The sequence below is a fragment of the Haliotis rubra genome, unplaced genomic scaffold, assembly GCF_003918875.1.
Source record: "Haliotis rubra isolate DU_JTF1 unplaced genomic scaffold, ASM391887v1 Scf905, whole genome shotgun sequence".
In the NCBI taxonomy this organism is placed as follows: Eukaryota; Metazoa; Mollusca; class Gastropoda; order Lepetellida; family Haliotidae; genus Haliotis; species Haliotis rubra.
The window spans coordinates 368,883-386,464 of NW_025767641.1; the positions used below are offsets into that span (position 1 = coordinate 368,883).

Consider the following 17,582-nt stretch of genomic DNA (forward strand, 5'->3'; position numbering starts at 1 on the left):
CAATCATCATCACTGTACTATATTTACTGCACTTCCAGACATGATACACGCACATGTGGATATTTACCTTTGCAGGTGAGGTTACCAAATCCCCATCGACCATTTTCTCGGCATCTCACAGTGGTGGAGTTTTCAGTCGATACCCCAGATAGTGTCGCCCCTGTACTGCAGCTGAACTCAAAGTACGTCCCAAACGTTGACCCTGTCGTCTCGAGGTCCGGCTTGTTAAGGCCAGCGATGTCCTCCACAGGTCCACAGTCAACAACTGAAACATTAGTAAACATACATTTCATGAGTCCACAAAACTCAAATGTTTACTGACGAATGAATTCTTGCATTGACTTGATCGGGTTTGCCTGTACCCACACTTACCACACGTACTCACGACTTGCGACCACTTGATGTCTTCACGTGACTGTAACTTTCGAACACATGGTACCAACACCGAAACTACAGGGCGGGTCATTAACGTTCTGCTTTCATACTTGGGTGATGTAACTGTATGCAAACATGCAGCATCCTTCCCACAATCATCACAAATGAGCATTGACTACATCATCAGCATGCATTGAAGAATCACTTTCACATACAGTGAAAGTATTAGAAGGGCTTTCTTACAAATTACCGCAAAGCAATTACCATGGCAGTACCAAAAGTAGCACCAAAAGTTTTATCTTAAATAAAATATAAGAAGTGATTAAAGCAATGAAGACAATGAACATCACTGTCATGCTTTATCTCACCTGAACAGATGGGGGAGTCGCCTTGTCAGGTGTATCTCTTGATCTCACTGTCATGCTTTAACTCACTTGGACAGATGGGGGAGTCGCCTTGCCAGGTATATGTCGTTGTCTCACTCTCATGCTTTATCTCACCTGAACAGATGGGGGAGTCGCCTTGTCAGGTATATGGCTTGATCTCACAGCCATACATTATCCCACCAGGACCGATGGGGGAGTCGCCTTGTCAGGTATATGGCTTGATCTCACTGTCATACATTATCCCACACGGACCGATGGGGGAGTCGCCTTGTCAGGTATATGTCTTGATCTCACTGTCATACATTATCCCACCCGGACAGATGGGGGAGTCGCCTTGACAGGTATATCTCTTGATCTCACTGTCATACATTATCCCACACGGACAGATGGGGGAGTCGCCTGCTCAGGTATATGTCTTGATCTCACTGCCATACATTATCCAACCCGGACAGATGGTGGAGTCGCCTTGTCAGGTATATGTCTTGATCTCACTGTCATACATTATCCTACCCGGACAGACGGGGGGGTCGCCTTGTCAGGTATATCTCTTGATCTCACTGTCATACAACATCCCACCCGGACAGATGGGGGAGTCGCCTTGTCAGGTATATGTCTTGATCTCACTGTCATGCTGTAACTCACCGGAACAGATGGGGAAGCCGCCTTGTCAGGTGTATCTCTTGATCTCACTGTCATGCTTTAACTCACCTGGACAGATGGGGGAGTCGACCTGTCAGGTATATGTCGTTGTCTCACTCTCATGCTTTATCTCACCCGAACAGATGGGGGAGTCGCCTTGTCAGGTATATGTCTTGATCTCACTGTCATACATTATCCCACCCGGACAGATGGGGGAGTCGCCTTGTCAGGTATATCTCTTGATCTCACTGTCATACATTATCCCACCCGGACAGATGTGGGAGTCGCCTTGTCAGGTATATGTCTTGATCTCACTGTCATACATTATCCCACCCGGACAGATGTGGGAGTCGCCTTGTCAGGTATATGTCTTGATCACACTGTCATACATTATCCCACCCGGACAGATGGGGGAGTCGCCTGCTCAGGTATATGTCTTGATCTCACTGCCATACATTATCCCACCCGGACAGATGGGGGAGTCGCCTTGTCAGGTATATGTCTTGATCTCACTGTCATACATTATCCCACCCGGACAGATGGGGGGTCGCCTCGTAAGGTACATGTCTTGATCTCACTGTCATACATTATCCCACCCGGACAGATGGGGGAGTCGCCTTGTCAGGTATATGTCTTGATCTCACTGTCATACATTATCCCACCCGGACAGATGGGGGAGTCGCCTTGTCAGGTATATGTCTTGATCTCACTGTCATACATTATCCCACCCGGACAGATGGTGGAGTCGCCTTGTCAGGTATATGTCTTGATCTCACTGCCATACAATATCCCACCCGGACAGATGGGGGAGTCGCCTTGTCAGGTATATGTCTTGATCTCACTGTCATACATTATCCCACCCGGACAGATGGGGGAGTCGCCTTGTCAGGTATATGTCTTGATCTCACTGTCATACATTATCCCACCCGGACAGATGGGGGGTCGCCTCGTAAGGTACATGTCTTGATCTCACTGTCATACATTATCCCACCGGACAGATGGGGAGTCGCCTTGTCAGGTATATGTCTTGATCTCACTGTCATACATTATCCCACCCGGACAGATGGGGGAGTCGCCTTGTCAGGTATATGTCTTGATCTCACTGTCATACATTATCCCACCCGGACAGATGGTGGAGTCGCCTTGTCAGGTATATGTCTTGATCTCACTGCCATACAATATCCCACCCGGACAGATGGGGGAGTCGCCTTGTCAGGTATATGTCTTGATCTCACTGTCATACATTATCCCACCCGGACAGATGGGGGAGTCGCCTTGTCAGGTATATGTCTTGATCACACTGTCATACATTATCCCACCAGGACAGATGGGGGATTCGCCTGCTCAGGTATATGTCTTGATCTCACTGTCATACATTATCCCACCCGGACAGATGGGGGAGTCGCCTTGTCAGGTATATCTCTTGATCTCACTGTCATACAATATCCCACACGGACAGATGGAGGAGTCGCCTTGTCAGGTATATGTCTTGATCTCACTGTCATGCTTTAACTCACCTGAACAGATGGGGGAGTCGCCTTGTCAGCTGTATCTCTTGATCTCACTGTCATACATTATCCCACACGGACAGATGGGGAGTCGCCTTGTCAGGTATATATGTGATCTCACTGTCATACATTATCCACCCGGACAAATGGGGGAGTCGCCTTGTAAGGTATATGTCTTGATCTCACTGTCATAGATTATCCCACCCGGACAGATGGGGGAGTCGCCTTGTCAGGTATATGTCTTGATCACACTGCCATACATTATCCCACCCGGACAGATGAGGGAGTCGCCTTGTAAGGTATATGTCTTGATCTCACTGTCATACATTATCCCACCCAGACAGATGGGGGAGTCGCCTTGTCAGGTATATCTCTTGATCTCACTGTCATTCATTATCCCACACGGACAGATGGGGGAGTCGCCTTGTCAGGTATATCTCTTGATCTCACTGTCATACATTATCCCACCCGGAGAGATGGGGGAGTTGCCTTGTCAGGTATATGTCTTGATCTCACTGCCATACATTATCCCACACGGACAGATGGGGGAGTCGCCTTGTCAGGTATATGTCTTGATCTCACTGTCATACATTATCCCACCCGAACAGATGGGGGAGTCGCCTTGTCAGGTATATCTCTTGATCTCACTGCCATACATTATCCCACCCGGACAGATGGGGGAGTCGCCTTGTCAGGTATATCTCTTGATCTCACTGTCATACATTATCCCACACGGACAGATGGGGGAGTTGCCTTGTCAGGTATATGTCTTGATCTCACTGTCATGCTTTAACTCACCTGAACAGATGGGGGAGTCGCCTTGTCAGGTGTATCTCTTGATCTCACTGTCATACATTATCCCACCCGGACAGATGGGGGAGTCGCCTTGTCAGGTATATGTCTTGATCTCACTGTCATACATTATCCCACCCGGACAAATGGGGGAGTCGCCTTGTAAGGTATATGTCTTGATCTCACTGTCATAGATTATCCCACCCGGACAGATGGGGGAGTCGCCTTGTCAGGTATATGTCTTGATCACACTGCCATATATTATCCCACACGGACAGATGGGGGAGTCGCCTTGTAAGGTATATGTCTTGATCTCACTGTCATACATTATCCCACCCAGACAGATGGGGGAGTCGCCATGTCAGGTATATCTCTTGATCTCACTGTCATTCATTATCCCACCCGGACAGATGGGGGAGTCGCCTTGTCAGGTATATCTCTTGATCTCACTGTCATACATTATCCCACCCGGACAGATGGGGGAGTTGCCTTGTCAGGTATATGTCTTGATCTCACTGCCATACATTATCCCACACGGACAGATGGGGGAGTCGCCTTGTCAGGTATATGTCTTGATCTCACTGTCATACATTATCCCACCCGGACAGATGGGGGAGTCGCCTTGTCAGGTATATCTCTTGATCTCACTGCCATACAATATCCCACCCGGACAGATGGGGGAGTCGCCTGCTCAGGTATATGTCTTGATCTCACTGTCATACATTATCCCACACGGACAGATGGGGGAGTCGCCTTGTCAGGTATATCTCTTGATCTCACCATCATACATTATCCCACCCGGACAAATGGGGGAGTCGCCTTGTCAGGTATATCTCTTGATCTCACTGTCATACATTATCCCACCCGGACAGATGGTGGAGTCGCCTTGTAAGGTATATGTCTTGATCTCACTGTCATACATTATTCCACCCTGACAGATGGGGGAGTCGCCTTGTCAGATATATGTCTTGATCTCACTGTCATACATTATCCCACCCGGACAGATGGGGGAGTCGCCTTGTCAGGTATATCTCTTGATCTCACTGTCATACATTATCCCACCCAGACAGTTGGGGGAGTCGCCTTGTCAGGTATATGTCTTCGTCTTGCTGTCATACATTATCTCACCTGAACAGATGGTGGATTCGCCTTGTCAGGTGTATGTCATTGTCTCACTGTCATGCTATATCTCACCTGGACAGATGGGGGAGTCGCCTTGTAAGGTATATGTCTTCGTCTTGCTGTCATAGGCACAGTAGAGGGTCTTGTTGAAGGTGGAGTTATCCTCCTTCCTGCACTCTATAACCACCTTGCCCTTGAACGGAACAGGAGTTGTCGGGACAATGCGAACCGCCCTCTCCTTCTGGACATCCGTCCCTTGGCTTGTCTGTGCTGAGCAGGTAACAGCTGTAATGATGAAAGGAGAATGACACTGACAATATCAACACGGGCACTGTAACAGCTGTAATGATGAAAGGAGAATGACACTGACAGTATCAACACGGGCAATGTAACTGCTGTAATGATGAAAGGAGAATACCACTGACAATATCAACACGGGCAATGTAACTGCTGTAATGATGAAAGGAGAATGACACTGACAATAGCAACACGGGCAATGTAACTGCTGTGATGATGAAAGGAGAATGACACTGACAATATCAACACGGGCAATGTAACTGCTGTAAGGATGAAAGGAGAATGACACTGACAATATCAACACGGGCAATGTAACTGCTGTAAGGATGAAAGGAGAATGACACTGACAATATCAACACGGGCAATGTAACTGCTGTGATGATGAAAGGAGAATGACACTGACAATATCAACACGGGCAATGTAACTGCTGTGATGATGAAAGGAGAATGACACTGACAATAGCAACACGGGCAATGTAACTGCTGTAATGATGAAAGGAGAATACCACTGACAATATCAACACGGGCAATGTAACTGCTGTGATGATGAAAGGAGAATGACACTGACAATATCAACACGGGCAATGTAACTGCTGTAATGATGAAAGGAGAATGACACTGACAATATCAACACGGGCAATGTAACTGCTGTAATGATGAAAGGAGAATGACACTGACAATAGCAACACGGGCAATGTAACTGCTGTAATGATGAAAGGAGAATGACACTGACAATATCAACACGGGCAATGTAACTGCTGTGATGATGAAAGGAGAATGACACTGACAATATCAACACGGGCAATGTAACTGCTGTGATGATGAAAGGAGAATGACACTGACAATATCAACACGGGCAATGTAACTGCTGTGATGATGAAAGGAGAATGACACTGACAATAGCAACACGGGCAATGTAACTGCTGTGATGATGAAAGGAGAATGACACTGACAATATTAACACGGGCAATGTAACTGCTGTGATGATGAAAGGAGAATGACACTGACAATATCAACACGGGCAATGTAACTGCTGTGATGATGAAAGGAGAATGACACTGACAATATCAACACGGGCAATGTAACTGCTGTAAGGATGAAAGGAGAATGACACTGACAATATCAACACGGGCAATGTAACTGCTGTAATGATGAAAGGAGAATGACACTGACAATATCAACACGGGCAATGTAACTGCTGTGATGATGAAAGGAGAATGACACTGACAATATCAACACGGGCAATGTAACTGCTGTGATGATGAAAGGAGAATGACACTGACAATATCAACACGGGCAATGTAACTGCTGTGATGATGAAAGGAGAATGACACTGACAATAGCAACACGGGCAATGTAACTGCTGTGATGATGAAAGGAGAATGACACTGACAATATCAACACGGGCAATGTAACTGCTGTGATGATGAAAGGAGAATGACACTGACAATATCAACACGGGCAATGTAACTGCTGTGATGATGAAAGGAGAATGACACTGACAATATCAACACGGGCAATGTAACTGCTGTAAGGATAACAACAGTTGGGCATGTACAGTATGTAACACAGAAAACATGAAACAGCTGAATATACAAGTGACAAAATCAGTTGGTGAGATAAACAAGATAGATTGTTCTACGGATTGTAATATAGAGGTTGTATATCCATAGGACTTTATACCTTGTTACTTCAATCATGTATAACATGCTAAGCCCAAATTTGAATACCTAACTGAGATATTTTGGTCAAACATATGGATTTCAATTTCGAACTTTAGGATGCAGTGTTACCGTGCCACCCAGCTGTAACGTCAGCCCACCCACTCACCTGTGCAAGTAGGATCAGATCCAGACCAGGTTCCAGATGGCTGACATGTCCTCGTCTTATCTCCGCTCAAGGAGAACCCCAGCTTGCAGCTGTACATAATCTCATCCTGGTAGAAGAAGGTCTGCTTCTCACTGTGCAGGACGCCATTGGTGACATCACTAGGACGAGGACACGTGTTCCCCTGAAATACGGATGATGTGGAATAAAACGAACGTTGAGAAAATGACGCTAAAAGTAATTCCCAGGCGTGAAGTAATTATTATACGATATTTCTATAGCGCACATATCCACGCAACTAGTGCATGATCAAGGCGCTGGTATGTTTTCCCTCGATCATTGCATGTCAATCTCAACTCCCTGGGAGTATACAACTCTTGCAGCCATTAGGCACACCGAGTTATTGTGGCCCTCTCATCCTAACGAGGTACCCATTCACAGCTTGGTGGACAAGTCCAAGTTTACTGCACGTTGCTATACCCGCAACTAGGTGTTTGCACGTATTCATGTGGCCACCATCTGGTCATACACCAACGGATTCGTGGGTTCTTTTAAGTGCACAGGGTTGTGTACTGTACACTAGGGGTTGTGCCAACACTGAAGGAGTCTGCACACAATGTTGACTCCAAGGTTTCTTCACCCGGTCACAGGTGGGCTCGATCCCGACATCTAAACCTCGCTGGATCACTAGCCTGGCGCCTTAGCCAGCTCGCCCACCTCGCCCCTGACAGAGTAATGAAGGTAATAAACACGGAAATCAGCCACGTTTGCTACCTGGCCCTTCAGTATTCCAGCTGTGCTGTAGCTAGCTATGACCTGCGCTGTCATGACCAAGCATGATATTGTGTTGCACCTTCTAATTACGTCCCACCTATACTAGGAACTGCTGACGTTGCTGCTTTGACCATACGCGCCTTGACATTGTTTTATGTGTCCTGCAAATTAAAGTCCATCCAAGCTATCTGATGTCTTTAACTCAGTAGTTATGTCATCATGATATGTTAAGTGTCCACATTACCACCACTGTCGCTACTGAAGCTACTCACGGACACACGAGTGGTTCACACGGTACACGTCAAGTCTCCGGAGACCAGTCTCCCCTTCCACGATGTACTTCGAGTTGGTTCCATTTTCAAACAGTTGGTATCCGTCCTTGCAGGTGCAGGTGTAGGATCCCGCGGAGTTGTTGCAGCTGTGCTGGCAGCCGCCGCTACCGTCACTGCACTCGTTGATATCTGTGACGTAAGCCTAAGTAGTCACCAACCCATAGTACATCGAACCACTGCTCGCCGAGGTTAGCCCAATGTTAACTTGAAATACACTGCATCACTTCACCAACCAACAGTACCTGTAACCACTGCTGGCCGAGGTTAGCCCATTGTTAACTTGAAGTACAATGTAGCTTTCATCATCTCAACAGTTCAGAAGATTGTGATGATGCTTGCAGCGATTTTCAGTTAACTTTTAAATTGAATGCATTTTGTTTTCAGAGTATGAATCCTTTATTCAGTGGTAGGTACTAATCCCCACCCTTTTTGTCCGAATACCCTGCACGGTTGGTCGACAGTACCCGGGTTACCGGAGCCCTTAATGGGCCCCCAAGAGGGACCAGGGGAGACCTTGGGTCTTTGATAAGTGCCATGGGGGCTTGACTGATTGAGGAAATTGAAACTTGCATTTCCGAATTATGCCCCCAAAATCAATACAAAACATGTTTTTAACATGTCACTTTCGACTGCAGTACTCTTTCGCTACACTGCAATGGAGTGTATGAGCAATGGAGAAATACCATCATGCACAGAGGAAGATCTCACTGAAATACTGCACATATTTTACTGAGTTGATATTGAACATAACTAAATACATGTAGTACACTCGAACCTTCACACTGCACGGCAGTCCCTGGTCTGTAGCCCTGTCTGCACACACACTTGTGGGAGCCGACATTGTTCATACAGGTCTGTGTAGACAGGCAAGGGGACTTGGTGACACACTCGTCTTCATCTGCACAAAATATATCACATGAAGGTTTCAACGAAGACCAAATATTGCTGGGAAACTTCTGACACATGCGATGAATATCAATCAGAGTTAAACAAGTTTAACGTTAGAGGAGAAGTGTATACCCCAGCCTGCCTATAACTCTAGTTCTTCTCACCTCAATGAAGTTATTACACAGATTACACAAACAAGTTCTGACATCCCACAGGTGAATATCTCCAGCTAATGTTTCTGGCCCTTCAATGTAGCTTAGTTACCGGAATTCACTATACATACCCACGCAGGAGACTTCCTCAAATCTGCCGTCTGCTTTACACGTGAGGACGGCTTCTGTTTTGTTTGTAGTGGAGGCCCAATAGCCATTCCGACACGTCAGAGTTACCGTGTCCTCGAAATCAGCTGGCTTCTCCACGTTCAGGGAGCCCATTGAAATTTCAGGGAGTGGACATTTGATCCCTGGGAAACAGATATAAAATATACATGTAGTTACATCAATAAGCGGATTGGTAGAACACATGTAAATCTGTAATAAATGAATATTGTATTTTTTCCCTTGAAACAGCCTGTTTTAGTGGTATTTACTTATACATTTTCTATATGACTGTGTTTGGTTTGGTGTGCTCCAGTTGGTGTCGCATCATTTCTTCAAGTTGCCTGACACGTGACAATGTGTGTTGTTTCATATGTGTAAAAGCTAATAATTCGGCTACTTACTGATATATGAAATAAATAAATAGGTCTCACAAGAGGCTGCTGTGCATTTCTAGTGATATCTTGTGGCAGCAAATGATTGAAGAGCTCGTAAACTGTCGAGAGTTGCCAGCCGCATCAAGTAAACCTTAGAGTTACCGCCCTTGTATTCATGAACATGGTAGCTTTGTTCGTTTGGGATGTTTCGGGATGGAGTAGTTTCAAGACAAAGGACTATTCCAATACAACAGCAAGAAGAGGTCGATTTGAAGGATCTTGTCAGCTTGCCGATTTCCAAAAGAACCGCACTTCCAACATCATAATCAATATAGAGACCTGTTTCAAGACATCACACCGTGGCATTTTGATTCGGAAACCTCAGTCAGTCCGTTTGGAAATATACTCATGCCAATACTGGTTGTCACCCCCACCCCATCCCCACCCTAACCCCTTTACACCTATTACCCCACCCCCCTCTCCAATTAAAAAAATTGAAGGGGGTGACAGCCAATATTGACATGAGTATAGTACAGCAATGTTTTATTGATCAAATGTAGTAACTTACTGTTTTCATCATTTAGTTTCGTGCAAATCGATTTGATCATGGGTTATTTATTTCCGTAATGTAATTACAAACGTAGGATGTAATGGCGAAGATCCAGACGGATTTGTGGATAATACTTTGGACGGAGAAGAAGAAAATAGCATCCTGTTATAATGACGTAATGTTCGCGCAGTATCTGTTGATGCCGATAAAGGTTAAACTAAACGAACATGTACATGCTGTCATCACAGTCAATGTCGCCTGGGACGTCATAGGTATGGTCTGTGTTTACTCTCACAACTGGGGCAGTGTTGATATGGTCTCTGTTTACTCTCACGACTGGGGCAGTGTTGATATGGTCTCTGTTTACTCTCACAACTGGGGCAGTGTTGATATGGTCTGTATTTACTCTCACAGCTGGGACAGTGTTGATATGGTCTGTATTTACTCTCACAACTGGGGCAGTGTCGATATGGTCTGTATTTACTTTCACGTCAGGGGCAGTGTTGATATGGTCTCTGTTTACTCTCACGACTGGGGCAGTGTTGATATGGTCTCTGTTTACTCTCACGACTGGGGCAGTGTTGATATGGTCTGTATTTACTCTCACAGCTGGGGCAGTGTTGATATGGTCTACACTGACTCTCTCAAAGCGACGGTTTTCATATATGTTGTAAGGTGGACGAACTGTCTAAGACACCGCACTAGTAAGAGAAAGGGGCCTGGATTAATCCCCACTTCTGACCGGGTGTAGAAACCTTGGAGTTAACATTACTTGCAGGCTCTTTCAGGATTGTCGCAACATTGGTGGTGTCCTTGGTGTGGTACCCCCTTACTGTCACATGTGGGGAGGTATTTAAATAGTATGTAAGTACTGTTACAGGTGGGGGGGTACTCTCACAACTGGGGCATTGTTGATATGGTCTGTATTTACTCTCACAATTTGGGCAGTGTTGATATGATCTGTATTTACTACCACAACTGGGGCAGTGTTTATATGGTCTGTATTTACTCTCACACCTGGGACAGTGTTGATATGGCCTGTATTTACTTTCACAACTGGGGCAGTGTCGATATGGTGTGTATTTACTCTCACAACTGGGGCAGTGTCGATATGGTCTGTATTTACTTTCACGACTGGGGCAGTGTTGATATGGTCTGTATTTACTCTCACAACTGGGGCAGTGTTGATATGGTCTGTATTTACTCTCACGACTGAGACAGTGTCGATATGGTCTGTATTTACTCTCACAACTGGGACAGTGTTGATATGGTCTGTATTTACTCTCACAACTGGGAGAGTGTCGATATGGTCTGTATTTACTCTCACAACTGGGGCAGTGTTGATATGGTCTGTGTTTACTCTCACAACTGGGGCAGTGTTGATATGGTCTGTATTTACTCTCACAACTGGGACAGTGTTGATATGGTCTGTATTTACTCCCAAAACTGGGACAGTGTCGATATGGTCTGTATTTACTCTCACAGCATGGGCAGTGTTGATATGGTCTGTATTTACTCTCACAACTGGAATAGTGTCGATATGGTCTGTATTTACTCTCACAACTGGGGCAGTGTCGATATGGTCTGTATTTACTCTCACAACTGGGGCAGTGTTGATATGGTCTGTATTTACTCCCAAAACTGGGAGAGTGTCGATATGGTCTGTATTTACTCTCACAACTGGGGCAGTGTTGATATGATCTGTATTTACTCTCACAACTGGGGCAGTGTTGATATGGTCTGTATTTACTCTCACGTCTGAGACAGTGTTGATATGGTCTGTATTTACTCTCACAATTTGGGCAGTGTTGATATGATCTGTATTTACTACCACAACTGGGGCAGTGTTTATATGGTCTGTATTTACTCTCACACCTGGGACAGTGTTGATATGGCCTGTATTTACTTTCACAACTGGGGCAGTGTCGATATGGTGTGTATTTACTCTCACAACTGGGGCAGTGTCGATATGGTCTGTATTTACTTTCACGACTGGGGCAGTGTTGATATGGTCTGTATTTACTCTCACAACTGGGGCAGTGTTGATATGGTCTGTATTTACTCTCACGACTGAGACAGTGTCGATATGGTCTGTATTTACTCTCACAACTGGGACAGTGTTGATATGGTCTGTATTTACTCTCACAACTGGGAGAGTGTCGATATGGTCTGTATTTACTCTCACAACTGGGGCAGTGTTGATATGGTCTGTGCTTACTCTCACAACTGGGGCAGTGTTGATATGGTCTGTATTTACTCTCACAACTGGGACAGTGTTGATATGGTCTGTATTTACTCTCACAACTGGGACAGTGTCGATATGGTCTGTATTTACTCTCACAGCATGGGCAGTGTTGATATGGTCTGTATTTACTCTCACAACTGGAATAGTGTCGATATGGTCTGTATTTACTCTCACAACTGGGGCAGTGTCGATATGGTCTGTATTTACTCTCACAACTGGGGCAGTGTTGATATGGTCTGTATTTACTCCCAAAACTGGGAGAGTGTCGATATGGTCTGTATTTACTCTCACAACTGGGGCAGTGTTGATATGATCTGTATTTACTCTCACAACTGGGGCAGTGTTGATATGGTCTGTATTTACTCTCACGTCTGAGACAGTGTTGATATGGTCTGTATTTACTCTCACAACTTGGACAGTGTTGATATGGTCTGTATTTACCTCACGACTCGGGCAGTGTTGATATGGTCTGTATTTACTCACACAGCTGGGGCAATGTTTATGTGGTCTGTATTTGCTCTCACATCTGGGGCAGTATCGATATGGTCTGTGTTTACTCTCACAACTGGGGCAGTGTTGATATGGTCTGTATTTACTCTCACAATTGGGGCAGTGTTGATATGGTCTGTATTTACTCTCACAACTGGGGCAGTGTTTATATGGTATGTATTTACTCTCACACCTGGGGCATGGGTTGATATGGCCTGTATTTACTCTCACGACTGAGACAGTGTCGATATGGTCTGAATTTACTCTCACAACTGGGGCAGTGTTTATATGGTATGTATTTACTCACACCTGGGGCAGTGTTGATATGGTGTGTATTTACTCTCAACTGGGGCAGTGTCGATATGGTCTGTATTTACTTTCACGACTGGGGCAGTGTTGATATGGTCTGTGTTTACTCTCACAACTGGGGCAGTGTTGATATGGTCTGTATTTACTCTCACGACTGAGACAGTGTCGATGTGGTCTGTATTTACTCTCACAACTGGGACAGTGTTGATATGGTCTGTATTTACTTTCACAACTGGGAGAGTGTCGATATGGTCTGTATTTACTCTCACAACTGGGGCAGTGTTGATATGATCTGTATTTACTCTCACAACTGGGGCAGTGTTGATATGGTCTGTATTTACTCTCACGTCTGAGACAGTGTTGATATGGTCTGTATTTACTCTCACAACTTGGACAGTGTTGATATGGTCTGTATTTACTCTCACGACTCGGGCAGTGTTGATATGGTCTGTATTTACTCACACAGCTGGGGCAATGTTTATGTGGTCTGTATTTGCTCTCACATCTGGGGCAGTATCGATATGGTCTGTGTTTACTCTCACAACTGGGGCAGTGTTGATATGGTCTGTATTTACTCTCACAATTGGGGCAGTGTTGATATGGTCTGTATTTACTCTCACAACTGGGGCAGTGTTTATATGGTATGTATTTACTCTCACACCTGGGGCATGGTTGATATGGCCTGTATTTACTCTCACGACTGAGACAGTGTCGATATGGTCTGAATTTACTCTCACAACTGGGGCAGTGTTTATATGGTATGTATTTACTCTCACACCTGGGGCAGTGTTGATATGGTGTGTATTTACTCTCACAACTGGGGCAGTGTCGATATGGTCTGTATTTACTTTCACGACTGGGGCAGTGTTGATATGGTCTGTGTTTACTCTCACAACTGGGGCAGTGTTGATATGGTCTGTATTTACTCTCACGACTGAGACAGTGTCGATGTGGTCTGTATTTACTCTCACAACTGGGACAGTGTTGATATGGTCTGTATTTACTTTCACAACTGGGAGAGTGTCGATATGGTCTGTATTTACTCTCACAACTGGGGCAGTGTTGATATGGTCTGTGTTTACTCTCACAACTGGGGCAGTGTTGATATGGTCTGTATTTACTCTCACAACTGGGACAGTGTTGATATGGTCTGTATTTACTCTCACAACTGGGACAGTGTCGATATGGTCTGTATTTACTCTCACAGCATGGGCAGTGTTGATATGGTCTGTATTTACTCTCACAACTGGAATAGTGTCGATATGGTCTGTATTTACTCTCACAACTTGGGCAGTGTCGATATGGTCTGTATTTACTCTCACAACTGGGGCAGTGTTGATATGGTCTGTATTTACTCCCAAAACTGGGAGAGTGTCGATATGGTCTGTATTTACTCTCACAACTGGGGCAGTGTTGATATGATCTGTATTTACTCTCACAACTGGGGCAGTGTTGATATGGTCTGTATTTACTCTCACGTCTGAGACAGTGTTGATATGGTCTGTATTTACTCTCACAACTTGGACAGTGTTGATATGGTCTGTATTTACTCTCACGACTCGGGCAGTGTTGATATGGTCTGTATTTACTCACACAGCTGGGGCAATGTTTATGTGGTCTGTATTTGCTCTCACATCTGGGGCAGTATCGATATGGTCTGTGTTTACTCTCACAACTGGGGCAGTGTTGATATGGTCTGTATTTACTCTCACAATTGGGGCAGTGTTGATATGGTCTGTATTTACTCTCACAACTGGGGCAGTGTTTATATGGTATGTATTTACTCTCACACCTGGGGCATGGTTGATATGGCCTGTATTTACTCTCACGACTGAGACAGTGTCGATATGGTCTGAATTTACTCTCACAACTGGGGCAGTGTTTATATGGTATGTATTTACTCTCACACCTGGGGCAGTGTTGATATGGCCTGTATTTACTCTCACAACTGGGGCAGTGTTGATATGGTCTGAATTTACTCTCACAACTGGGGCAGTGTTGATATGGTCTGTATTTACTCTCACAACTGGGGCAGTGTTGATATGGTCTGAATTTACTCTCACAACTGGGGCAGTGTTGATATGGTCTCTCTGTTTACTCTCTGTTTTCATATATGTTGTAAGGTGGACGAACTGTCTAAGGCACCGCACTAGTAAGAGAAAGGGGCCTGGATTAATCCCCACTTCTGACCGGGTGTAGAAACCTTGGAGTTAACATTACTTGCAGGCTCTTTCAGGATTGTCGCAACATTGGTGGTGTCCTTGGTGTGGTACCCCCTTACTGTCACATGTGGGGAGGTATTTAAATAGTATGTAAGTACTGTTACAGGTGGGGAGGTATTTAAATACTATGTACGTACTATCACAAGTGGGGAGGTATTTAAATACTATGTGCGTATTGTGACAAGTGGGGAGCTCGAGGTATTTAAATACCCTGTATGAACAGTGACAGTTGGGGAGCTATTTAAATACTCTGTACGACCTGTTTCAATTTAGGGGTTGTTTGGTATATAAATAATCTGTACGTACTGTTACAGGTGGGGAGGTATTTAGATCCTATGTGCGTATTGTAAACAGTGGGCAGGCATTTAAATACTATGTACGAACTGTGACAAGTTGGGAGGTGTTTAAATACTAAGTACTTAATGTCACGAGTGGAAAGGTATTTAAATACTCCTTACGTACTGTCACAGGTGGGGAGGTATATAAACACTATGCATGTACTGTCACGAGTGGGGGGGGGAGGTTTATTTAAATACTATGTACGTACTGTCACAGGTGGGGAGGTATATAAACACTATGCATGTACTGTCACGAGTTGGGGGTATTTAAATACTATGTACGTACTGTCACAGGTGGGGAGGTATATAAACACTATGCATGTACTGTCACGAGTGGGGGGGAGTTTTATTTAAATACTATGTACGTACTGTCACAAGTGGGGAGGTATATAAACACTATGCATGTACTGTCACGAGTGGGGAGGCTTATAAATACTATGTATGTACTGTAACAATGTTAAATACTCTATACAAGCTGTTTCCATTGGGCGGAAGGGGGTCTATAAAAGCTCTGTGAGTACTGTGGGGAGGTATTTAAATACTCTGTACATACTGTGACAAGTGGGGAGGTATTTAAATACTCTGTACGTACTGTGAGATGTGGTGAGGTATTCAAATACTCTGTACGTACTGTCACGTGTTGGGAGATATTAAGACACACAGTACGTACTGTCACAAGTACGGAGGTATTTGAATACTCTGTACGAACTGTAACACGTGGGGACGTATTAAGATACTCAGTACGTACTGTGACAAGTGGGGAGTTATTTAAATAGTATGTAGGTTCTGTCAAATGTAGGGAGGTATTTAAATACTGTGTACGAACTGTGACAATTGGGGTGCATTTAAATACTCTGTACGTACTGTCACAGGTGTGGAGATATTTTAAATACTATGTACGTACAGTTACAAAGGTGGGAGGTATTTAAATACTCTGTATGTAATGTGACTTTTGCGAGGTATTTAAATACTATGTACGTTCTCTCACAAATGGGGAAGTATTTAAATAATCTGTACGTACTGTCACAAGTGGGGAAGTATTTAAATACTCTGCACATGCTGTCACAATTTGGGAGGTATTTAAAACTGTGTACGTTCTGTGGCAAGTGGGGGGTATTTAAAAACTTTGTACGTACTCTGACAAGTGGGGAGGTATGTAAATACTCTGTATGTACTGTCCCTAGTGGGGAGGTATTTAAATACACTGTACCTACTTTGACAAGTTGGGAGGTATATAAATACTATGTACGAACTGTGACATTTGGGGAGGTATTTAAATACTATGTACGAACTGTAACAAGTGGGGAGGTGTTTAAATACTCTGTACGAACTGTGACAATTGGGGAGGTATTTAAATACTATACTAGCCAAAGAAAGAAACTGTGCATTGTCAAAATATTATCCCAGTTGAAAAGTAAGATAACAATGTCAAAGGTACATATACACTTTAATGGAGGGATCATGAGACCATAACAAGTCGGGAGAATTTCAATTGAAAAGTCAATCACAATGAGGTCACGAGTCCACATGCGGAACAGGGGTCAAACGACCATGTCACAAGCTCAAAAACGGGGAGGTCTACCATCGGCATTGAGAACATCAGTGCATCGACGACGCATAGAGCCTATCAAACCTGCAAGGAAGGCTTGTGGGATGTCACGCCAGATTCTCTCAAATTTTGTTGCAAGGTCAAGGACGTTATCTGGCGGATGAGGAAGACGACGTAGACATCGATCCATCTCGTCCCAAACACGCTCTATCGGCGAGAGCTCCGGTGAATTTGCAGGCCAAGGCA

The 17,582-nt window shown here is 44.6% G+C and overlaps 1 protein-coding gene across 1 annotated transcript in view; it reads right to left on the reverse strand.

Moving 5' to 3' along the window:
• LOC124264050 overlaps positions 1-17,582 on the reverse strand; it is a 120,945-nt gene that overhangs the window by 90,899 nt on the left and 12,464 nt on the right. The window contains 6 exon segments of the mRNA XM_046698767.1: positions 68-265; positions 4,895-5,107; positions 6,950-7,129; positions 7,993-8,181; positions 8,828-8,950; positions 9,224-9,403. Coding sequence (XP_046554723.1) covers positions 68-265; positions 4,895-5,107; positions 6,950-7,129; positions 7,993-8,181; positions 8,828-8,950; positions 9,224-9,403 — 1,083 coding nt within the window.